The following is a 25,967-nucleotide window of genomic DNA, read 5'->3' on the forward strand; positions in this document are numbered from 1 at the left end:
TTACATTCCATTATGTTTTATGGGATGGAACCTTTGTATTTTAAGAATTACTAACTCAAAAATGTCAACATTAAAAAAAAATAACACCACACAGGCATTAATAAACACCTAATGGATCAGATTATGTAAAAAAAAAAAAACTCAATTTTGACAAAAATGGAGATAGAACCTTATAATTCTAACGTCACGAGTTCACTATTGATATAGTCCAAAATAGTCAAAGAAACGAAAGAAAGAAACAAAAACAATTGTTTTTACATTTTGCTACGAGCATTTCTTGACAGGCGAACATGTGGCTAATAGGGGGTCCTATCGGTGCAGGATGTGATAGGTGGAGATCTCGTTCCATTGCAGTCTCCTTCAGCTCGCCCTCCAGCCAGTGACGTCCAAGGCCCCACGATCTGAATTAAAGTCACTTTAGTTTACCGCTAGCTTCCACTTTTAACCGGTAAGTGACAACACCGATATGTTTTTCATAAGTGACATACAAATGCATTGCGGTGCATGGCCGTGCTTTCCTTATATCATGCTTGACGCATTGTACCCTAGCTAACCGGTTAGCTTTAACTAGCTAACGAGCTGAACATGCAGAAGGCCTTCAGCTAAGAGACAGGACAGCTCCCTGCTAACAGGCTCAACATTGGGATGGCAGATTACATGCAGATTCAATTGACCAGAGAGCTAGCTGCATGAAGTCCTGGTGCATTGACAGTTACAGATCGTGGGTGGCATAATGGTGTGTGGAAAAAGTAATGCGAAAGTTAGTAGTCTGTTGGGCAATTACAGCTTAGCCAGTTACCCAACCAACCAACCATGCTCCCTCTTATATAGCTGCTTCATTAGCTAATTGGTTCAATTTGACATTCTAACGTTATGTGAACTGTATAATGACGAATGTGATCATCTGGTTGCAATTGCATTTGCCATGTCGAGCTAATGTAGCTAACACTGTCCAAATGGCTTCCCTCTCTTAACCTTGCCCACTTTGTTCTGGCAGATCTTTGCATTGTTGTCGCATTGGTTGCTAGATTGCTGATGTTTCCATTCAGTTGCATACAAGTGCCATAGAGCTCCTACTGTCAATCAGTAGATAAGACACCACACACGTCAATTATTGTCTGATGTTGCTCCCCTTATGCCAAACAAAAGCAACTGAGTTTAAACTCAAATGTTATTAGATTATTTATGAAAGTGAGACTGTTGACATGTCAATATCTGAACTTCCATGGAGGACTGGACATTCCTTGCGGCATAGACTAGGGTGATGGCCAATGTCAAATTGTCACTGTAGTTTATGCAGGCCTATACTTGCTCAGCTGGTATGGCAACTGCAGCTTGCCACCATCTAAGCAATGTCCTCAACTCCTGTATAATCCTTGGTGTTTAAAAAAAATATTAACCTTGAATATGACAAATTGTTTTGCGATCGTGTAGCCAACACCCTTTATCAATGTCCAAGAAAAAGCTTCCTTAACTAAAATAGGAAGACCTTTGAATTGCCTCAATTTTTTTTTTTTTAAATAACCTCCCGTGTATTGATGGACAGGCAGTGGAATAGCATGCGTGTATATAATATATATTATAGGTTAGATGGGAATGCTTTGCTTACCATGGACCTCTTGGAATGGTTTTCTCCACTCTTGAATGAGTCACATAGGTGTGTTCCTGTGGTAGTTAAGATTAGCCAGCTATGCAGAGTCATGCAGTTACACTGGCCACTTATCAAACCCAGGCAGATCATCTGCCAGTTGCAAGGAAAGTAATGCACTGGTTGATAGAAATGGTTCCAGGCATGCTACCACACCCATTAATGTGTTACAGGGGCAGTGGTAGCCTAGAGGTTAGAGAGGTCGGCTACTAATTGGATGGTCGCTGGTTCGATCCCCATCTCAGGAGAGAGCTGCATGTGCCCTTGAGCAAGGCACTTAACCCCTGATTGCTCCAGGGGTGCTAACTATGGCTGACCCTATGCCTAGAGCAAAAAATACCAAATTCCAACAATTTACTGACAAGTTGAATGCATTTAAAAATCATTAAATGATTAGATAGTACCGGTGCATACCAATACTTAGATAGTATTGGTAAAAAGATCTAATTTAGGCTTAAAGGCCAGGAGGACTTAAGGAGGAGCCCAGCCCCAAATAATTTGTCAGTCGAGAAAGTTGTCAGCTCCAACTTGCCATCTGTAAGAGAGCAGGAAAGAGCAGCAGGAAAGATCATCGCTGATCCTTCTCACTAGGGCTGCACGATTAATCGATTTTAAATCGAAATCGCGATTTGAAATTATGCGATTAGCTAATCGCAAAGCCTGCGATTTGCCTGCGATTTTTTTTTTTTTTTTTTTTTTTTTTTTACTTTTTTTTTTTTTTTTGCTATTTAGCTGACGCTTTTAATCCAAAGCGATTTACAATTACGAATTACAGGGACATTCCCCCTGGAGTAACTGAGGGCTAAGTGCCTTACTCAAGGGCACACTAGTAGTGGTGTGGTTTCAGGCGGGATTTGAACTCACACAACCTTCCGATCACAAGTCCAACTCACTAGACCACCACTACCCGTATGGGATACGTCATACAGCGCGTCGGATTCAACGTCAATGAACGTCAACGTCAATGAACGTCAACAATGAACGTCAACAATGAACGTGAACGTCAATGAACGTCAACGTCAATGAACGCACACCAACAACATCGCACGTGAAACGCCCACGTTTCGGTAGCTAGCAATAGCAACATTCATGGTGGATAATGGCTTCAGCAGAAGTAGTTTGATGGTATCATGTGGTAATGCTCTCTGAAAATAGATAGATTCATCCAATCACCTGCCAAGTATTTTTTGAAAGTACCTGCCCTTTTCCAAACAGCTTCCAATTAAGCTTTCCTAGATGGTTGTGTGAAACAAACCACCTGAGTCAGGTTAGTAATGCTCCATCACATGTTTTAATCTGAAGCTTGATTTTAAAGCAACCCAACTTTAAAGCAACCCAATGTAAGTTTAGTTCTTTCACTCGTAGCTCGGGCTGTGGGGGTGCTAGAGGAGGGAGCCTCTAAGTCCCCTGAAGACGTACAAACAAACTGCACGTTGATACGACCTTCCTAGCCGGAGATATGGCCACACTTTACAAAAACGTTTTTTTTTTTTTTTTTTTGCTATTTAAAAAAATAATAATCGCAAATTAATCGCAATCGCGATATCTGTCCAAATAATCGCAATTCGATTTTTTCCCCAAATCGTGCAGCCCTACTTCTCACCCCGTCACCACCTCTCCCAAAGACTTCCATCCGGCCTCACGAACAAGTCCCCTACCTGTTGTTGTTGTTTTATGTCCTATGCACCAACCTCACCAAGTCAATTTCCTGTATGTGAAAATATACTTGGCAACAAAAAGAATTCTGATTCTACTTTGAAGATTTTGCATTTTGTTACCTTGTTTTCAGACTTGGTTGTGCAGGTTTGTTTTTAAAAAAAATAAGGCCATTTTGTTATGGATAATATTTTCATTTTTCTACCTCTGCAGGTAGAATGGCTGTGCCTCCATCATATGGTGATCTGGGAAAATCTGCCAAGGACATCTTCAACAAAGGCTATGGTACGTACCAGCTGTACTGAAGTGTTATAAAAGACTGGGATAACCAGTGGTAGGCAGGTCAACCCTGTTTTGACGATTTCTGGGAAATAACATTAAAACTGTAAAATCATAATATGTAACAATAGTATTTGCATCAAAAAGCAAATTTAAATCTCAAACTCACTCTAAAACAGCACTTTATATCCTTAAAATAATGATTTTGATTTCTCGCTACGATTCCTGTTTTCTTCCTGTTCGCCGGGTCAGTTGCCCATTTCAATACAACGTTTTTTGTTATTCAACTGTTCAGTCATTTAGACAATATAATAATAATAATAATTTTGCCATTTAGCAGACGCTTTTATCCAAAGCGACTTACAATTACGAATTACAGGGACATTCCCCCTGGAGTAACTGAGGGCTAAGTGCCTTACCCAAGGGCACACTAGTATACACACAATATAGAGATATATATACACAGTAAAATTAACAGATTTAAATATTATGTTTGATTAGCTTCCATTTACGTTAAACCAGACCTGAAAACCGCTAACGCAACAAAAAGCTCTTCACCACCTAGCGGCAGACAGGTTTGAATTCTGAGTGAAGCAGTCTCACTGGAATGAATGGAAATCATTCATAATATTGATCAAGCTATTTCATCTTCTCTTTTCAAGAGCATTTATTTTTCTCTATATGCCCATTTTAGCTAGTCTTGGACTTAATATACGCCACTATATATTACTTATGGTATTTCTAAATATCACACACATGCAGTGTTGCCCCTCTGACAGCAAGTGGATTCCCACAACTTGGATCTGAATCTGTCTCATTATGTCTGAGGCATTCATAAGCTTTTTGAAGATAAAATATATTTATAAACATGCCTTTAGTTCAAATAGAGTACAGAGGTACATGTCTACTTTAAGATCCTGAATGAAAATGGTGCATACTGTATGTACACACACTCTCTGGCCACATCATTAGGTACGGGTTGGACCCCCTTTGCTCCATATTGACATTATAGCATCACGCAGTTGCTGCAGATTTGTTGACTGCACATCCATGATGCGAATCTCCCGTTCCACCACATTCCAATTGTGCTTTATTGGATTGAGATCTGTCATGAATTGTCTGAATTGTCATGTTCAACAAACCCGTTTGAGATGATGTGAGCTTTTTTAGTTACTGTTGCCGTTCTATCAGCTCGAACCAGTCTGGCCATTCTCCTCTGACCTCTGAAATACTCAAACCAGCCTGCCTGGCACTAACAACCATGCCATGTTCAAAGTCACTTAAATCACCTTTCTTCCCCATTCTGATGCTTGGTTTGAACTTCAGCAGATCGTTTTGACACTGTCCACATGCCTAAATGCATTGAGTTGCGAGCAGTTGAAAAGGTGTACCTAATGAAGTGTACCCAGCTCGAAAGCGGGACTATTGCAAAGTATGCTGTACAGAAATGTTCCGGCTGTTATGTTGCAGCCTGGCTAGCGTGGCTCTGAGTGAGAGGGTTTTGCTGGGCGAAATGCCCCAAACCCAAAATGTTAGACAAGACATTGACCAAGACACTCATATAAAATTTGGCTTGTGGGATTTTAATTCCACAGCTGGCCATCGAGGTCAAAGTAAAGCAAAAATTATTCTGCTCAACTGCTTTTTGTTGGCCTAGACAATGATAGAATATTCTTTGCTTCCTATTTTTAGGCTTTGGCCTGGTGAAACTTGATGTCAAGACCAAGTCTGCCAGTGGTGTGGTAAGTTGTTAACTTATAACTGCAGAGACAGACATGTGTAATAACGACATGATAACATATGCATGTTGTTTAATGCCGCATTGTGTTTATTAACCCTTTGTTCTGTTGTCTTATACAGGAGTTCAAGACCGCTGGTTCCTCCAACACTGACACCAGCAAAGTGGCAGGCAGCCTGGAGACCAAATACAAGAGGTCTGAGTACGGCCTGACCCTCACAGAGAAGTGGAACACTGACAACACCCTGGGAACAGAGATCACTGTTGAAGACCAGGTGTGAAAACCTCATTGTTTAGTTGCACAATCCACATTTTATTCAATGAGGTTTGATTCAAACTAAATGACACTGTCATACTGTATGATATATTTTAATGTTTGCTATTTGTAATTGAAGTATGTTTTATATGTTAAATGTTATTTGTAATGTATGTTTTAAATGTGGACCCCACTAAAAGTAGCTCATGCCTATGGGTATAGCTAATGGAGATCCTTACTATAAATAAACAATAAATAAATAAACACTGCTCTATTATATATATAGAGAGAGCTCAATTCTATGAACATTCAATGTAGCCCAGACACTGTAGATATTTAGTAGCTCTTTGTTCATGTTTCCGTCAGATTGCCAAGGGCCTGAAGCTGACCTTCGATACAACCTTCTCGCCAAACACGGGGTAAGGATATTGACTATTGCCAACGCAGAGGCCTGCAGTAATACTCGAGCTTTCCTTGCCTGTTCTAGTAGGCTCTATGGTATAGATACATGGCCTCCCTATACGGCTGGCGTTGGCAACATGATCCATGCTGCACATGCTTGTGGGTGCTAGAGGTTGGGGTCACGGTCAAATGAGCCTTGTCCTAATATGGAACACCTTGTCAGAGAGGTATCAGAATTATTATGAGCTTGTTGTTTCTCATGGCCTTCCCAGAGGCCCAGCCAGACCACGTAGTATTGGCTTTCTGCGAAGTGTAAATCATGTGAGGAATATGACACGTGCCCAGCGGAGGTGTCTCCTTTCGTGTTGTGGGGGAGGGAGGGGGGAGGGAGGTTGGGGGGTGGGTGGGAGGAGTCTTCACGTTGACCCTGCATGTCCATTCATGGTTAATAGCATCATGCTGCTCATGCTAGCTGTTAATAACTGGGCTCAGTAGCATTACCACAGAGTCTAGTCATTTCTCCCTAATGCTGCGGTGTCTGTGTCAGTGCACTGTGGTTATGTGTGAAAAGGCATGACTTAAGAATTATTGTAGTGAGGACTGTCAAATATGAATCATGAATACAGAAAATGATGTTAAAGCAGGGTAGAAAGTAACCAATTGTTGTTTTTTTCTCACCCATCAACAGCAAGAAGAGTGGCAAAGTTAAGACTGCCTACAAGCGTGAGTTTGTCAACCTCGGCTGTGACATCGACTTTGACTTCGCCGGCCCTGCCATCCATGGAGCTGCTGTTGTCGGTTATGAGGGCTGGCTCGCCGGCTACCAGATGACCTTTGACACTGCCAAGTCTAAGATGACCCAGAACAACTTCGCCGTGGGATACAAGACTGGAGACTTCCAGCTGCACACCAATGTGTAAGTAAGAGGGAGTGGCAGGGAACAAAAGTTCAAAGTTTGAGCATTAAAGCGTGACAGTTCATAAAAAATATTTTCTTGTATTAGCATTATCAATGTCTACCCACAAAGCACACTTTTGGTTGTAAATGATCCCATCATCGGTATGAACAGTAATTGCACTAGAAAAATAAGAACTGACATTAAAATGTTTTGGGCAGTCAAATATTGAAGCATACCACATAGTTTTAGCGACTTTGTGTCCTTTGTGCAAACCATCTGTTGTTTTGGGTGATAGGCAATGAATCTGGGGTAGGTGTGTGTTTATGTTTGGAGGCCATTTGGGGACTGACTCATGGCCCAGATACATTTGTATAGGTGACCCAAGGCACAATCAGAGGGGTTCAAATCAATGAATTATTCATCGAATAGAAATGACACGCTGTCCTGCTCCTGTCGTCCCTCTGCAGTAACGATGGGGCCGAGTTCGGAGGCTCCATCTACCAGAAAGTGAGCGACAAGCTGGAGACGGCGGTGAACCTGGCCTGGACCTCCGGCAGCAACAGCACACGCTTCGGCATCGCAGCCAAGTACCAGCTGGACAAGGACGCCGCCATCAGCGTGAGTACCACAGATCCATACCAGAGGGGCAGCTGTACTGGGTGTTAATAGTGTCATGTATCATTAGGTGGCTCAAACCTCATTAGGGAAGAAAATCCAGATCTTTGGGTAGCTTCTTCATCAGAATCTACTACAACCTGTTATTGGGGAATAACTAAGGGTGTGTTCTCACTAGAACATTTGCTTCACTTGGAATCGGAGTTTAGGATCAAATTCGCTTTGCTCTGCGTCGTTTGGAGCTGTGAGAACGCGCATTCGAAGTCGCTCCCGGAGAAAACAACGAATGCTCCGCTTGAAAAGGGTGGTTTCGCTCCGATTAGAAACAACGCATCGAGGCTGTCCATAGGAAAACAACAGTGCATGCGTGTTGATCTGGATAAGAGTGGGACGAACGGGCAATTTTCAATTTTTCTGACCAGTCAACTACCATGTCTGTTGCTTCGATTGCGTATGTTACTTCGTTTACGGGCTGTGAGAACGCAAATCAGAGAAATAATTTATGCAACAATGTTGCAATCTCATCCACTTGCTCCGGGTCCTGATTCAGACTTTCATGTGAGAACATGACCTAAGGCTATGTATCATATCTAAAGTGGCTTCTACTTGTGTCGTTTCCCTTGTCCTCTCTGATGTGACATAACCAGCCAGGTGAAAGCCCCCCCCCCTGTGGTATCTACCATGTTGTGTTCACCCGTCATGCTTTCTATTCAGTGTGAATAAATAAGAGAGGAGAGGAAGCCATGCTAGCCCATTGAGATGCAGCCAATGATTTTAATTGGGTGGGATGGAGATTATTGTGCTGGATTGTAGCAAAAGACATGGCGTTAAGATGCATTTGTGTTTTGGGCTTCGTAGGCTAAAGTGAACAACACCAGCCTTGTTGGCGTTGGCTACACCCAGACGCTCAGACCAGGTAAGATATTATTTATAGAATTATAATATATAATGATATATTATCATTATAATACATAAACACACTGGCTCGGTTGGTAGAACATGGCCCTAACAACACTTAGGTTGTGGGTTTGATTCCCGCTGGGACCATATATACTGGAGAAAAAAACCCGTAAACTTTTGATAAACCAATCAGCTGAATTGCATATTTACATGTCCTCTCTCATCTCTGCAGGTGTGAAACTCACCTTGTCGGCGCTGGTTGATGGAAAGAGCATCAACGCTGGAGGCCACAAGCTGGGTCTGGGGTTGGAACTGGAGGCCTAAGTGTTCCTCGTGGCGAAGGGAACGAGGGAATATCAGAAGAATCTGGCCTTAATTGTATTTCCAACTCAAGCCCCAGGAAGAGTAGCAGATGCTTTGCATCAGCTAATGGGGCTCATAACCAATCAAATCAAAACAAATCAAACCAGCAAGGGAATATCAGCAAGGGATTATGTTCAAAGGCTGCTACAACAACAAACTGTCATTTTCCAGTACCGTTTTCAGACGGTGCTTCTATCATGGGTACATGTACATTCTGCTTTGTAGCTGTTTCCATTAAAAATACATTTGTTGTGGGTCGATAATTTATACATCTTCTGTGTTTGTATCTATCCAATACTGCCATGACAATGAAATCATGTATACATCTTTCTTCCAGTGTTATCACCTGGGCTCCTTTGTGTTAACCCTTGACATTCAGTTTTGCGCGGGGTGCTTGGTCATACCTACCCACGTTTTACAATCATCTGATAGTCCTCAGTCTTCTGAACACATTTTTATTTGTAACCAACCAAGTTATTCAGAACACTAGGCTTCTTTCACTATTTATGTACTGTTGTACCTTTTCTTTCCTTCCCACGCGCAACGACAAGCTGTGTTGTACCATTCTGCTTTTTGTGTCGGCTGTCATGGTTTGAGATGTGTTTGAGATCAAAGCTGTACATTAAGCCCTCCCTTGAACAGTTTGGGGGCTTAAATAGAGAGAATCTGTTTAAGCATCGGAGCCTGGTGTTCTTGGTGGACCTGGCAGGCTTCTGTGTTTTCTGCTTTGCAGATGACATCGGGGAGGGGGGGGGGTTAAGGTTCACGGTAATGCCAAACTGGACAATGTTCAGATGTGGTGTAAGTAAGTTCCATATAGGCTCTCCCATTGACACCATCTTGCCACTTGGGCGGCTGAGACATTGCTCACAGGAAACCTGGGAGGTCCTTATATGTATGTTTAACTTTTCAATAAAGTCTTTGAACTCCACAAATGCTTTGATTTATTAACTGGTGATCAACCCAATCTATGTATTTCATGTAATTCTAAATGCATTGTTATGCATCTCATTCAAGTGAAAGCTATTTTCAATTCATCTATATTATAAAGATGCTTGATGCATGTATGTGTCCCAAGTCTACACTTTTCTCTGAAGTCTTCACTGTTGTATACGTTTGCTCCACATGTATTTTATAGAAGGAAGCATGATTTGAGTACTTCCAGTACCACCAGTCCATTCCTTTTAACTCAAGGTTTAGAATCACTAGGTGCGTTTCCAGAAAACATTTCGAGGTGATTAGCATCAGTTTGAGATGATTCGCATGAGAAGTTTTATGGAAACGGCTTGATTCGCTGCGAAAACTCGATGCCAATCACCTCTAATTCGCACAAAGTTGATACGCTCGCTTGAGGTGGTTTTTGCCTAATGCCAATCACCTCTTATTCGCATCAAGTTTTATGGAAACGGGTCATTCGAATAAACTCTGATGTAGCGAATTTCAACTCACTTGACTCAGCTGTTTCTGCTGTCTGCGTCTCCCTGGGTATTCCCGTACGCGTGATGAAGTGGTGATGAAGTCCTCACGTCAGGGTAAATTGTAGAGAACTGGGACACAAAAATGAAGTCTACAAAAAAGTCTCCACCTCACATGGGTAACCTTGGAAACTAGTGTAGAAAGCAACGGTGGGGAAACAAGCTCAATCAAACATTTAAGTGATTCAGCAGGGTTTCATTTTGCGCCATAACAAAGTTTATGAATTTGGATAGAGGTTCACCTTACTGGATGTACATGTCTATAAATAAAGATAGATATAGGCTATTGCAGTTTTATGAGTGGCAGGCTTAACCTAACTGTGTAATGTAATGCATACTAGTACAGATGAAATATAGCAAGTAACAACATCTGAAAACATACATAATCTTTGAATTGCTTTTATTTCACAGCCCATACAGTCACCCCCATTCACATCATTGGGGCAGAAGAAAATAGATCCAGCAAAATACAGCTTTTTGATTTTTTACATTCAATATTACAGTATATTTATGCTTCAAATATGTATGATTCATAACAACTTTCAGTTGAATAAGGTCAAGCAATTGCAAAACAGGGATTCATATTGAATTAAGGGATTGTAGTAATCATGCTGGTTTTAGGCTCAGCATTCTCCTCTTTGTTTGGCTCAGCTTGCTCCTTCATTTTGGACACAGTTTTGTCATCTTTGCTCATTCCGTCTTCAGAAAAGCCATTCTCTATTTTTGACTTCTTTCTTTGTCTATTTCTCATCAACTGCCTTCTCTTTCAAACCTATGGCTGATACATGCTCTTTCATTGCAGAAGTCTTAATGATAGATACTTTCCCCTGTTCAGGTTTTGCCTCTTTTTGGCTTTTAGTGAGTACCTCAGACTCGTTGGTCTTGACACTCAAGACCTTTTTTAGGAAGATCTTTAGGAACCTGAACTTTCTCACGCTCTTGGGCAATCTCCTCTGATTTCACCTGAGTTTGAATGCTCTCTGGCGCCACGCTGTGGGATTCTTTGCTCTCTGCAACTGCAGTCACCTGTTGCTCTGGTACCTTAGATTCCTCTGCACCTTGCTTAGCGTTGTCTCCGCTGCTGCTCTCTTTAATCTCCTCCTCTTTAGGAATGGCCATCATATCTGGTTTTGGGGACGTCTCCGATTTTTTCAAACATGTCTCGTCCTTTGAGTCGTCCTTTGTTTCCTCTTCGGTGGTTTTTGCACTCTCATCCTTGCTGCTCGTGTTTAACTCTTTAGGACTCATCTCCCTTTCAGGTGTTGTGCCAGGGATGTCTGGTGCTTTGGTGTCCTCTGATGACTTAACAGGCTCCCCAATCTCCTTAGTTAGAGCAGTTTTTTTCATCTCTGCTGTGACCTCAGTGGAGGTCTTGTCAGTGGATGTCTCCCCTGAGTCCACAGGGAGACCCACCTCTCGTGCTGTGACAGTGCTTGCCGGCTCTGTCGGCTGGTCTGAGTCTTTGAACTCCTTCGTGTCGGCAGAGTCCATCTCAGGTTCCTGCTCCATCAGTGGAGTTATGGCCTCTTTCAGATCCACCTCTTTGCTCTCTTTTAATGGACTTGCTGTTAATGTACTACGTTTTTGGCTATCCTGCTGTTCCTTTACTGGGGCACTCTCCTCTTTCAGGTCAAGTTCTTTTTTCTCCTTTAAGGGACTTTGTTTTTGGCTATCCTCTGACTCTGACCTTGTGGGCACTTTTGAGATTGTATCCTCAATGGGAGCCTCAGTTTGTGAATCTTCTCGTTTTGAGGGGTCATATTTTTGGAATTGCTCGCCTGCATCCTTTTTATCACTATCTATATCCTCTGTTGTGCCAAGTTTATACTTGTCTTCATCACTGGTTCCCTCAGGTGATTTATCCTCACTCTGTATAGGGTTGACAGTGTCCTCCTTCCTGTCTCCTGCGTCTGGCTCGTCCCCTGTTTCCTCCTTTCCTTCATCACCCTTTTCTGCCTCCGCTGGGCTAACTCCATCTCTATGCTCTGTGGTCTCCTCTGATGTCTCTACCTGTTCATCTTCTTTTTCTGGGGCTTCCCCACAGGGAGCAGCCTTATCTTCCTCTTCATCCACTTGCTCACTGCTTCCCCTCTCAGCTTTGGCCTGTTTCTCCCTCTTCCTCTGATCCTCCTCTTCTTCTCCTCCAGCGATCTCCTCTGACCCTGTCTCCTCAAACTCGGACATCTCCACTTCTCTGGTCGTCTCTGTTATGATCTCTTCCACAAACTTGTACTGAGGCTCGGCTCTCCTGGTGGGGCCCCCCTGCCGGGCCAGGCACGGGAGAGTGTAGACGGGGGACTGGCGGTAGATGTACGGCATGGAGACATGGGGGTCAGAGATGGTGGACAGACGACTCTCCTCACCCTCCAGGAGTTGCCTATAGGGAGAGAGATAGTTAGGCCTTCATTTATATAGTAATAAAAAAAAACTTGTATGTATTTATTCATCCTATTCATCCTAAGTGACGCTTACAGTCTTTGAAAGTCACTATGAATCATAATTGTACACTTTTCCTTCTCTCTACAATACTACTGTATACAGTAAAGGATTTACTAAGTACACGAAACACAAACTCTTCATAACAAAGAGTCAAGCCTTATCTGTGATACAGGCAGAGCTATAGTTTTACCTGTAGGAGATAATCTCCACATCCAACGCCATTTTCACATTCAGCAGGTCCTGGAATTCCCTTACGTGACCAGACATGTCAAATCTGGCATCTGTAACCTCAATCTCCAGCTGTCTGATGGCATCCTCGATAAAATGAATGAAAACAAGGTTTATTCTCATCAGCCTCTCTGTGTCTATTAGGCTCTCAGACCTTTAATGAAAAGGTGAAGAAAGTGTTTTTGTCCTATAGACATAATAAGTAAATGTAAGTATTCAAATACATATATGAATATCGATCATGTTAACTTCATTTATGTACAATGAGAAGAAGTAGGGGCCTACACAATAAATCACAGCCTTGCCATACCTGGTAATTAACCATTTCGGCATTGTGGCGGTCCTCCAGCTCGTTGAGTTGCTTGGCCAGTGCATCTCTCGTTCCTTTTGCGCAGTCCAGTTCGATATTCCTTCCCTGCAGGCGCCGTCTGTGCTCCTGGATCTCTTGTCTGGTCACCTTCAGCGCGTCTCTGTTGGTCTCAGCAGCCTTGGTCAACTTCGCAAACTGGACGCGGAAACATTCCTCCGCTTGCTGGATGTCGGACACGGCGTGACCTTCTAACTGCGCACGGATGTCCCGGAGAGCCGCAGCGATGTCCGGCTTGCCAAAGTCGTGCGCTTCGACCCGTACCCGAGTCTCTTGCATCTGAGCCAACATACCAGACACCTCGACCTCATGGTTTTTCTTCAAGAAATGTATCTCATCCACCATCGACTGCGCTTTTTTGTCCAGCTGAATCTTAGCCAAATATGCGTCGTTGATGTCCCTTTTCAGCACTGTAATATTGTTCTCAGCGTCTAATCTGTTAAGCGCCTCTTGGTCACATTTTTCTCTCAAGGTGATGACATCTTCCTCCAGGTCCTGGTGTTCTAGTTCAATCTGACGCTTCTGAAGCGCGATGTCGTTGACTATTTTTCTCAGATCCCTGAGCTCCGGTTCGTACTGTTGTGCCAAAGAGGAAGGGGATTGCGCCTTCTGCCGAATGTCCTCGATCTCCCTCTCCAGCAATTGATTCTGATGCTCCAAATGACGCACCTTTTCTATGAACCCAGCGAAACGGTCGTTCAGCCCGTGCAGCAATTCTTTTTCGTTCATTTTTGGTGGAGCTAAATCTAAACTCTCCGATGCCCTCAGTGCCAAGCCGAATTCTCTCTTCTGAAGCACACTGCCTCTGTTCAAAGATGCGGCTGCCGCCTCGAAGATCCTTAAAGTCGGCTGCGATGCGCCGGAGGATCCAGACAGTTCTCTAGTCCTATGCGGAGAACCCACTTTAATAAACTCCATTCTCTGGCTCATGGTGTTGCTGTGTGGAACAGCAGTGAAGGTGTGCAGGATAGCGACGCCTCGAGCCTTTTATACCTCCCCCATCCAGTCGAGCTGCAGAATGGAACTGTCCATAGTGCTGAAAATGTAAAGAATCAGCTGTTAGCTTGACTGGCTGTCAGCGCACACGTCCCGTCCATCGCTTCTTTGACATCTGTGACTTAGGAGATAATTTCCCTTCAAATGCTTGCCGCTGCACAATGATAGGCTACATCAGTTGTCTTGATTCGTTAATAATGGTATTGGTAGACGTATGTAAATAAATAGGCCTATACTATAGATCTCTACTGTAGCCTACTCCACCAATTTCGAACAGGATTCACAAGATACTCCTGTATGTGAATACATTATATATAAACACATTGCAATCAATGCATGCGTTTACTTAAACCCTATCTGAGTAAGCCTAACACAGTCTAATCAGTTTGGTAAATTCAGCACATCTATATTCTGTAATCAGTTTGTCCAGATTATAATGTTTGTAGACCTGTGTGTTAATCATTACCGGTCAGTAGAGAATAGTCAATCTGACATTATCTCTCATTTCACAGCCAAGCAGTACTTGTAATCTTGCACCTTTTTACAAACGACTACGAGAGGGAAATGCATGAGTCAGCTTGGCACTACTGTACAGGAACACTGGAAGAGCCAGAAACAAGCAAATGGCCTGGAGGGGTTCCAACTATGCAGACTTTACACCTCGTAACAAGCCTTATATCTGTTCTGCTATTCCACTGTAATATGATGTCAGATGATGGTAGGCTTTTACTTTCCTGATTATAAATCTTATTATGTTTGACCAATGAGTTATGGTTTGATACATACAACATGTAATGTTTGTAAAATGTAGTAGAACCTATGTATATGTGTGTATGTATATATATATATATATAGTAGGTATATACTGTATATATTGTATGCTTACAATTATGGACTGCAATCATCTGTGTTTCAACAAACAGATTGTTATTATTAATTAGTTAATACTTCATCTGACACAATAAACACATACTCGATTTTTAAGTCACCTCTTACTGTAACATGTGTGTTACATATAGTAACACAAAGTATACTGTACATGATGGCCTACATGATGGTATCAGATCCAACAAAAATAATTAAAATGAGCATTCAACAACTTAAACAATTTAAGGAAAAGTGTGCCATTAGATGTGTGGGTGTTGTGGTTGGCCATGGACTACCTGTCGGACTGGTGTCGATTGCAATTGAGCGCATCTGACTGACTGGCACCTGCAAAATGGAGCAAGATAAAAAAAGAAAACCCTGACCCAGCATTACGCCATCATGGGTCTATTTAAACTCCACGTGTACCTGGAGGAAAACTATAAATATACTTGATTGTCGAGGAGAGTCTCTGTTACTATTTTGTGTGTCAATGTCCTCATTAAATTATTTAACCTTGTTTTATTCCCCCCCCCCCCAAAGAGCCATTGCTTTTTGGTCAGGCTGCATTTGTAAATAATAATTTGTTCTTACATGTACATCAATGTAATACATCAATGATTAAGTGAATGCAGTAGTATATACGGTTCAAATGACATCACTTGATTAGCCAAATTATTTTTGTGTTTTCTTGTCTTAGTGAACACTTGTGTATGTGGCTTTTGTAGTCCACTAAACCTAGGACTACAATTCCCTTGATGTCTAGCCACTAGGTGGAATTCTTTGACACAGGTGCTGTGCATTTGGCTAATATACCGCTGCATTCACTTGTCACTGATGTATGCCTGAAGAAGGTCTAAAGACCAAAAGCTTGTGCAATAATGTATTGGTCTTTGCACAGATGCTGCTTCTTTTCATTTCAAAGTGATTTGATATAAAAGGCTGACTGCCATGTCAAAAAACAGTTATCTTCAACGACTTTGTGAAGAAGACTGCCACGCAAACCTCCCCAAAAAATGTCCCCAAACATCCCCACAACTTTTAGGCAGTGCTGACAGGAGCTTGCGGGCACCGGCGGAGGTAGTGTACATAGCCTTTATTTATGTAAACCATGCAGCTCCTTTCCCTTCTTGTTTTTAGTTTTTTTTCCTAGCACCAGGGGAGCCCCCCCCTCCCAAATTTCGTTGTATGGTACCTGTACTATATTAATGACAATAAAGACCATTCATTCATTCATTCGAGATGACGGCGCGAGCTGATCGTATTTCGCGGTAGCGCTCCTTGGGTGCGTTCGTACATTTTCTCTGAGAGCGACGGAACGCACACTGGGTTCAACGTCATAAACGGACCAAGTAATTTGATTGGACAACAGGCATTCCATGAGTGCTGATCAGATTTCCAGAGCGTATTTACGAACGCACCCCTTGTTGTTCAGCGAGTGTCCTCGCGAGGGAGCAGGAACTGTGCAGCACACAAGCTCAATAGCAGCTCGCTGGCTGAGGTAAAACTGTCGGTGACTTTAGTTTAGATATATTATAGTTTATTATTATATTGTCTCATGTCAGTGGTGTCAATATTTACCAGAACACATAACAGCTTGTGAAGGAGCATTTAAAGCTCAGTAAGGCAACAATTTCAAAGGTTTATTGACAAGTGCCATTCTCCTCAGCTAGGTAAGTTCATGCAGCTATTCTAGCCAGCAACTTTTCAGTTTGTGGCTAACCACCATGTTTAACTAACTAGCTATTTCCTTTCGCTTCTAGATTATCTGTGGGACAATAAAGGCTTGACAGTATTCCAGTTATTATGGCGAAAGTGACAAGGAAATTCACGGTGACCCACCGCAGACGGCGGCCGTATCCCCCAGACGCCGGTAAGTATCACCGCAGACGCCGGCCGTATCCCGTCAGGACCATCACGACCCGCAGTCAGAGTCGTCAGGTTCGGGCCAACGACTGTTTCTTTGAGCGGCTGGCCCCCGAGGTCTTTGACATGATCCTGGACAGACTCTCTGGTGGGTTCTGTTTGCTTTGGACATTTTTCAGGATGGGTGAATTATGATTATTTAGATGAGACATATCTATGAGGCTGAACTATTCTGATTGAAGCCGTTACCAGGGGCAGGGTACTAAATGGTCTTACATATGTATAGCTCCAATGACGTGCATCTGAATTACAGTTTTTCCCAATTGCTAAAACACAAAAGCCAATTCTCTAAACCAAATGACCAGTTCTCTAAGCACATTTAATAAAACTAGCTCCCATTTGCCAAAACCATAAACACATTTCACATGAAAACACAATTCACAAAACACAATCCTCCTTTTCTCATAAATCTAAACACATTTTGTCTTGCTAAAACACAAGTTGCAAAAAACTCTGCTCAAATTCTCAAATTAAAGCTCATGTGATGCAAAATGCTTGCCACAGTCAGCAAAATTTGAACACAATGAACACACCTAGCTTCATTCATTAAACATAACGACTCAAAATTTAAGACACTTGTTGCAAATGATTGTGGTGTGTGTGTGTGTGTGTGTGTGTGTGTGTGTGTGTGTGCGTGTGTGTGTGTGTGTGCGTGTGTGTGTGTGTGTGTGTGTGCGTGCGTGTGTGTGTGTGTGTGTGTGTGTGTGTGTGTGTGTGTGTGTGGTATAGTTCCATAAATAAATAAATAAACATCACACCCTGAACATTGTTTTCAGTATTCTTAATAGGACTGGTTGTTAAAATCCCTAAATATTCAGCACAACAATTGAGTGGAGTTGGAGATGTCCTCTTGGGTGGAGTGGAATTTGGCAATGATCACGTGGTGCCACCAGTACGACACATCTTCAGTTTTGGTGTAATGGATTGTTGTGTGTAATGGATCCTCTGTAGTGTGGTTTTGATTATGTAGCTTTAGAAAAGTGTGTTGTGTTTAGAGTTTTGGGAAAATGGAGGAAAGTTTTGTGAAATGTGTTTTAGCAATTGAGAAAAACTATAATGAGATGTTTCTCCCTGCCTCGTTGTTTGTTGTGGTAAAGTGTTGCAGATCAGTGTGTTGAGCATGGTGTCCAAGGCCATCAGTCGCTACATCATGGGCTATGTCTCCACTCAGACCTGGAGGAAGAGGATCATCGTACAGGGGTGTCATCACTCCACCGAGGTGTCCTCACTAGAACACTACACATCGCTGGGTGAGAGGCTCCTCAACAGCTTTATTTGATTAATTTACCTTATTTTACTTAGTTGGTTGGCCAAGAACACACATGTTTATAATAAACTAATATTCAGAGCCACATTATTTCTGCTGTAATTCTTTATCAGGTAGATAGACCAAAGTATTATTTCTATCTCCTTTCATAGGGGGTCCGATGAGGAAAGCAAGTGGTCCTGGTTGGCAAATATAGTCACTATGTTACATTCTTGTGGTTTTTGCTCATCGTTTCAGGTTTATTGTTCAAGAGATGTACCCTCTTGCTGCCAACAAAGGATAGGCTAACGTTCATATATAGCAAGTTTTCACAGGTAAGACAGAGAGGTGAGGGAGGACAGATGAGGCAATGTTTAGCTGTGTGTGCTCTACAAACATTCTCACATTTCTAAACAAACCAAACAGTTGACAACATTGAATAGATTGTTATTTTCTAGTTAACCTTACTTAGACTAACACAGTTGTTACCTCCCACTCAGGTTCCTTGCTTCATGATGGAAGAGTGCATTAAATCAGTGCAATGCCAAGGCTTCTCCAGCTATGGAGCGTTTCAACAGGTGAGAGCCTAGTTACAAAGAACATCAGACAATTTAATATCAAAGGCTGAATCCTGTATTGAGATGGTTAATGTTTGACTGACAGACATTGATAGCCGGCTGGGATGAGCTGGAGTGGCCCAGAGTTTTCAACTTCCTGTGCGACTTCACAAATCTACCCCAGAAAATCATGTCAGTGGTCACAGGAAAGCCAGGTGAGTGTCTGTCCCTATAAGAGAGAGAGAGAGAGAGAGAGAGAGAGAGAGAGAGAGAGAGAGAGAGAGAGAGAGAGAGAGAGAGAGAGAGAGAGAGAGAGAGAGAGAGAGAGAGAGAGAGAGAGAGAGAGAGAGAGAGAGAGAGAGAGAGAGAGAGAGAGAGAGAGAGAGAGAGAGAGAGAGAGAGAAACAAACAAAAAGGCTAATTGAAAGAGTGTGAGAGACGTGAGTGATCCGTATGTATTTTTTCTCCCTCAGGTTCATGTCAGCTGTTGGAGCAACAGATCCGTCTGTTCTGCAGACAGGTTCTGTTGGACCCCTGGAAGAACAGCAAGGACACTCTGTTCTGGCTGACCCGCATCCTGAAACCCTGGCCCATTGTCAGCCAAGCCCGGCTGCTGTTCATCCTCTACGGACCACTGCTACCAGACGGTGAGAGGGACAACATGGGCCTTCTCGGTTTCTACCTTAAAAAAACTGGTTGCACTTTTGTACAGTATATAAATCACTTGTTAGTAATTACATGGTGAAATTCTAATGTTAATAATAACAAATGAAATGCTTGTTTTTTGGTTGGCCAGAGTTGCAAGGCAAAGTGTATGTGTAGTGTAAGGGAATGTTCTTTCCAGGTTCGCTAGGCTGGCAGGAGCAGCTGCGTGCTGGGGTGGCCCAGTCCGACCTGGCCAAGGCTCTCATCCTGCTACACAGCGACCTGGAAGCCAAAGATTGGACCACCGACACCATAATGGCCATCCTGGAGGAGCTCATAGGTAACTGCAGTAGCCCAGAGGACTTGGCAACTTTGAATGATTATATTTTACACACCCAGGAATGGTAGACAAACCTTTTACACTCTTTTGTCTGTATACTGTATATACTGTATGTCTGGTCAGTCCACACGTACAGTATGTACCATTACCATAGGATTATAGATTTCACTAAGCAAATGGTGAGTGCACCATCATGTGCGATGATGACTGATGTATAGATGATTCACTTACCTTAAGCCTGGTACACATATAAGGATTTTCTGATTATCTGAGAGAGACCCCACACATGAAGATAAAAAATCATGGATTGAACAGTCTTGATCGTATTGTGTGTGGTGTGCTCCAATATACAACCACATGCATAAAGATCTGTCCTCCGACAGTCTGGAGTCTCGCGTGAACAGGGTAGTAGTACCCTGACTGACCTGTAGAGGCAGCCATGTGCTACAGGGAAAATAAAGTGCAGAAGAACGAAAAGAAGAAGACGCGTCAGTCAGCTGGCTTCTTGAGTGGCTACATTCCATTCCACGTCACAATCGGACTTGGGAGTTGTCAGTTTTGACCACAGACAAGAAGACTTTTGATCGTAAATATTGAACATGTCTAATATTTATGATCGTCGGCCCCGACCATTTTCCGAGCAGATTGTCGGGAGAAATTGACTCTTAACACACCTCACACCACAGGATAATCTTGTAGGATAATCTTTAGAGCCATCCGATAATCGGGCGTTTGCTGTCCTTGGTCGGAAGGGGGGAAATTGGGCCAAAATCGGCCAGATTATCTTTATGTGTGTACCGGGCTGCGATAAATGTACTGCGCTTGTAAGTCGCTTTGGATAAAGGCGTCTGCTAAATGTCAAAAATGTTAATGTAAAGTGTGAATACTGTGTGTATGAATGACAGTTGTTTTGTTTTGTGCTGGTTCTGTTGGCCTCCAGTCCTTCCCCAGGCATGGCACATGGAGAATGTGGCTCGTCTGTTGTTCCTGTGTGGGAACAGCGTGTGCTACAGCGTGCTGGCCAGCAAGGCCCTCAATGGACACCTGTTTGAGAGCTCACGACTCATTGTGTACCTCGTACTGGTCAGTCACTGCTGCTAAATAACTTTATTATCTGCTCTAGGGTTCCGGTATCTTTTAACCTAAGAGACACATTTCCCCCATTTTGTGCCCACTTAACGGAAGGTACTGCCTGAACCGGCCTGAGCTACTGACATTTCTGGTTACCCCTCTCAGGTGTGTGAGAAGGACGGGTACTCCATGAACTGGTCCGTCAAGATGGTGCAGCAGGTGTGTGAGGTGTTCTCCTCCTCTGCTGACAAGTGGTCCTTCATCCAGGCCGTGGAAAACATGTTCTCAGACGTTGTCATGGAGATGTACGAGATTATGGAGGCTGGTGAGTTGTTATAGGCACTTAGACTATCGTATCAGATCAGGGTCCAGATTCCTTCAAGCTTTGTAGCACTAAAATAATCTTAAAGTTAAGGGCATATTATTTGGGAACACATTAATAGAAAAACAGTTAAAATAAGTAGACATATGCGGATTTCTAACTGTCAACGATCTTGTCACAGATAACCATCAAGAAGACTTTGAGATCTTCCAGAGCCAGATCTGCAGCATCCTCAACGCCAGTGCTCACTTCCACACTGTGATTCTCTACATGTTCCTCACAAAAGAGTGAGATCGAGGAGAGGAGTAGTGTATATATAGCTTACAGCTCCTGTCAGAAGAGACTTTGATTTGGGAAAACGAGTCTGTGTTTTGACCGCGCCTGTTCATTTAATGTAAAATACTTTATCTACCTCTCCGTACGTACGGGGGTAGAATGGGGAAAAAAAGACACATTTGTTTTGCTTTGTGTAATATTAAACTTCTGTGTATTTCTCTATTACCTGTGTACTTTATGAAGGTTCAACAAATACAAATAATAAAGGCCATTTTAAGGTATAAATAATTGGGGCAAAGGGGACATGGGACCTTGAATGGGTCCTAAACATTGTTACCAAATTTAAAGTTTGTACAATTTTGGCGAATGTACAGTTTTTACAAAAAATTAGGCAAAACATACTATAAAGGTACAATCTAAAGTGATTGCCCCATGAAGTGGCAGTCTTGTTGTGTACACTATGTACAACCATTTCATATTCTAAACAGGTCAGAAGAACAAATTGTGATTTTTAGTCTTGCTAAATTGTATGTAGTTAGATGATGTGACATTCTAATATTTATCTAATAAATATGTATTCAGATTAAACACATGCATTGTGGTCTTGATGTCCTTTAATGTATTTTTATCTATGACTTCAACCACCAGACCGACCCATGGTAGGTACAGTACAAGAATGGATCCATGTAAACAGAGACCTAAGCATCGTTAGCATCAAGAAGACGTTAGCATTGAGCAACTTTCAGGTCGGGTGGCACCAACAAGGATTCACAAATCAAGTTGTATCCATTAATCCTTTTGTACCCAACTTTAAACCTAGTTTAAGACTGACCAGGATTAATTTAAACATTCATTTAATCTCTGATTAAATGTCTATAATAACTTAAATTAGGATTTAATTTTAAACTGACACTTGAGGTGGTTTAAGTTATCAAAATAGCACAAACATATTCTGCACTCACTAAGTCTATTGGGGAATGCAAGAAAGCAATCACTCCAACACTTTCTTTGGTAAACAGCAGAGAGATTAGGCTGGAGAAATGTAACCACTCATAAACTGAATACACAGCTATATGCAAGCGAATCAGATTTCAGATCTACTATGCCCATCCTTTGCAATTATAGCTTTTGGTTGTTTCCTTCACAAAGCATACAAACAGTAAACAATAAAAAAAGGACAACTGGTTAAAAAATAAATCAAAGCAAACAAACAAGACATGTTGGGTTGTATTAATTAAACTGTTACAGATAATATAGAATAACAAAATAAAATAAAAACAGAACAAAGAAGCAACCCAACACATCAAACAAACCATAAGACCTTATTGGAAAAGCTAGTGTCACCATGCCTAAAAGCTGCTGCGTAGTATTTTGTACGTCAAATATATTTTAAAAAGTCCCAGTTTACGATTTTCTTTACTTCCCCAAAGAGCAAAGGACAGTAGATCTGTGGCTTCAGGCCATCCACAGAGAGTGGGACCCCTTCCAGTCAAGTTGCAGACTTGCCGTGTCCCTAAATGAGTGTTACATACGGTAGAATAATGAATATTTTTTTTCAATGGGCATAGATGATGCATTTGCCAATGTGATGAATTGTTAATAAGTATATAGCATGCATAGTATATGAAGAGGTTGCAAAAGCTAGAGACTTTTTTGACTAGTTGAGCAAACTCAACATTCTGAATTGAGTGCACTACTTTAATTTGACAGACAGACAAATAACATCGCTTGTTCACTAGAACTACAAGCATGTGCTTTCCATCAGTGGTATAACTACTACTATGCAGGCAATGCAGCTGCATTAGGGCCCAGAGTCATGTGGGGCCCACAGCCCTCAGCTCGAAGTCGGAACTATCGTATCATATGCAGATCTGCCTGAATGACACCTCATGGCAGGAATATGAGCATGAGGACCTGGAACAGTTCACGTCGTCGGTTCTGAACCACATAGTGAACTGCACCAACTCAGCCACCGTGGACAAACGTGTCCGGGTCTACCCCAACACGAAGCCATGGATGACTGTGAAGGTCCAAAAACTGCTCAAGGAGAGGGACAACGCCTTCTCAGCGAAGGACACACTGCTGTACAGCACCACCAGGGCTAACCTAAAGCGTGGCATCCGGGAGGCCAAGGCAGACCACAGAGAGAAGATTGAGGAATGCTTCCTGAGCAACGACTCCAGGCGGGTGTGGCAGGGGGTTCAGCACATGACAAACTTCAGAGCCAACAGGCTCACAGCCGCGGAGGACGACCCCCTGCTGGCGGAAAAGCTGAACTCCTTCTACGCCCGGTTCGACGAGGGGCGAACGGAGGTAACCACAACACAAACACCACTCTCTCCAGCTCTCAGCAGCCTCACCCTCACAGAGCATGAAGTGAGACGCGTGCTGAAGGCGGTGGACCCCAGGAAAGCCTCAGGGCCGGATGGCGTCCTGGGACGGGTGCTGAGGGACTGCGCCGACCAGCTGGCCGGGGTTTTCACCAACATCTTCAACCAGTCCCTGTCCCAGGCCACCATCCCACCCTGCCTGAAAACCTCAACTATCATCCCAGTCCCGAAGAAAAGCACGGTGAGCTGCCTAAACGACTACCGCCCGGTGGCACTCACACCAATCATCATGAAGTGCTTCGAGAAACTAGTCCGGGCCCACATAGTCACACGCCTCCCGCCCAACCTGGATCCATACCAGTTCGCCTACAGAGCCCACAGGTCCACAGAGGACGCCATCGCGACGACTCTCCACTCCACTCTATCCCACCTGGAGAGGGGAAACAGCTACGCGAGACTGCTCTTTGTGGACTTCAGCTCTGCCTTCAACACCATCCTTCCAGACAGGCTAGTGACCAAACTACTAGACCTGGGACTATCACACTCTATATGTGCATGGATCAAGGACTTCCTGTCTGACCGCCCCCAGAGGGTGCGGGTGGGCTCCCACACCTCCACAGCCCTCAGACTCAGCACTGGGTCCCCCCAGGGCTGCGTGCTAAGCCCCATCCTCTACAACCTCTACACCTACGACTTCACCCCCGTCCACACCAGCAACTCCATCGTAAAGTTTGCAGACGACACCACCGTGGTGGGCTGCATCTCGGGGGGGGACGAGGCGGCGTACAGGGATGAGGTGGAGCAGCTGGGCAAGCTGTGCAAGGTTAACAACCTGCTGCTGAACCAGTCAAAGACCCAGGAAATCATTGTGGACTTCAGGAGGAAAAAATCTGAGGTCCAGCCCCTGCTCGTCGATGGAGGGAGCGTGGAGAGAGTCTCAACCCTCCGATTCCTGGGGGTGCACATACAGGATGACCTGTCCTGGAAGACCAACACAGCAGCCATCATCAAGAAGGCACAACAGCGGCTCTACTTCCTGAGAGTCCTCAGGAAAAACCACATCGGACAGGAGATGCTTGTGACCTTCTACCGCTGCGCAGTGGAGAGCATCCTCACCTACTGCATCTGCGTGTGGTTCTCCAGCTGCACAGCCGCAGAGAGGAATGCGCTACAGAGAGTCGTGAGATCGGCCCAGAAGATCACCGGCGCCCCCCTCCCCTCTCTGGAAGAGCTGTACAACACACGCTGCCTCAGGAAGGCCTCCAAGATCTCCAGAGACCCATCCCACCCTGGATACGAACACTTTGCTCGGCTGCCCTCGGACAGGCGGTTCAGGACCATGTTCGCAAGGACAAACAGACTGAAGCTCAGCTTCTACCCCAGGGCCATTCAGGCCCTGAACACAGCAAAGACCTAGGTTCTATGCCCTGGACAATCTAGATAATTTGATGGCAGCTACTAGATTGAAATCAAGTGCAATACTGAAACACAACTATGAACATTTCAAACCTGCAAACTGCGACACTTTAAATGAATGTGCAATAACACTATGTGCAATATGACAACCCTCGGGTACATAAGGTTCAGAGATAGGAAATGTTAGAATAGGTATAGCATAGCATAGAGTACAGCACAGTGTTTTATTTGTATAGTATAGTATGGTGGACTGGTAAGTGTCAAGTAAAATTATTAATATTTTTGATCGACTAGTGTAATTGACATAGCTGGCCAAAGTGTGTTTCTGGGGGCTATAATAATATCCTAATGATGATAATATAAAGTTTGGTCATGAACAGGAATCATGCAAAAACCAATAAATGTACCTCATTGGAAAAGTTGAGTTCCCCAAGACCGACAGTTTGAAAGATTTGTTAAGTAAAGTGATGCCTATGCTAAAGAGAGTTTAGCCTGAGGTACTCAATATGAGAATGTAATAACCATAAAGAGATATGTGATGCCAGTGAGACTGAGTTATGTTTCAGTTTCTATTACAGAGACTACAGTTAAACTCAGTGTCAATCTAGAATAACCACACCCACATTACAGAATATCCTATCCATGCTCACAAGTCTGTATGTGCATAATCAATTGTTTACAGTGTCTAATGAGTTAGTAATCATATTTGTGGGT

At 43.2% G+C, this 25,967-nt stretch overlaps 2 protein-coding genes across 2 annotated transcripts; both read left to right on the forward strand.

The window, feature by feature from the left end:
• Positions 1-338: 338 nt before the first annotated feature.
• Positions 339-9,700, forward strand: LOC308173293 (non-selective voltage-gated ion channel VDAC2). Its single transcript, XM_080548298.1, has 9 exons — positions 339-448; positions 3,518-3,589; positions 5,276-5,325; positions 5,444-5,596; positions 5,944-5,996; positions 6,668-6,895; positions 7,345-7,495; positions 8,351-8,408; positions 8,625-9,700. Exons 2-9 carry the CDS (start codon positions 3,523-3,525, stop codon positions 8,714-8,716), a joined length of 852 nt encoding a protein of 283 aa, XP_080404424.1. The 5' UTR covers positions 339-448; positions 3,518-3,522; the 3' UTR covers positions 8,717-9,700.
• Positions 9,701-16,930: 7,230 nt separating this feature from the next.
• Positions 16,931-21,522, forward strand: LOC308159064 (F-box only protein 47-like; the record flags this gene model as incomplete). Its single annotated transcript, XM_080532819.1, has 10 exons — positions 16,931-17,138; positions 18,148-18,300; positions 18,555-18,631; positions 18,797-18,874; positions 18,960-19,068; positions 19,327-19,500; positions 19,698-19,838; positions 20,779-20,921; positions 21,075-21,234; positions 21,413-21,522. 10 exons carry the CDS (start codon positions 16,931-16,933, stop codon positions 21,520-21,522), a joined length of 1,353 nt encoding a protein of 450 aa, XP_080388945.1.
• Between the last annotated feature and the right edge of the window lie 4,445 nt (positions 21,523-25,967).

Source organism: Nansenia antarctica, assembly GCF_963989245.1.
Source record: "Nansenia antarctica genome assembly, chromosome: 1".
NCBI lineage: Eukaryota > Metazoa > Chordata > Actinopteri > Argentiniformes > Microstomatidae > Nansenia > Nansenia antarctica.

Bases quoted from the DNA above. Each gene is read 5' to 3' on its own strand.
- LOC308173293 (XM_080548298.1), top strand. From the start codon at position 3,523: ATGGCTGTGCCTCCATCATATGGTGATCTGGGAAAATCTGCCAAGGAC. The intron at 3,590-5,275 runs GTACGTACCAGC...TCCTATTTTTAG, and splicing joins CATCTTCAACAAAGGCTATG to GCTTTGGCCTGGTGAAACTT. The intron at 5,597-5,943 runs GTGTGAAAACCT...TGTTTCCGTCAG, and splicing joins AGATCACTGTTGAAGACCAG to ATTGCCAAGGGCCTGAAGCT.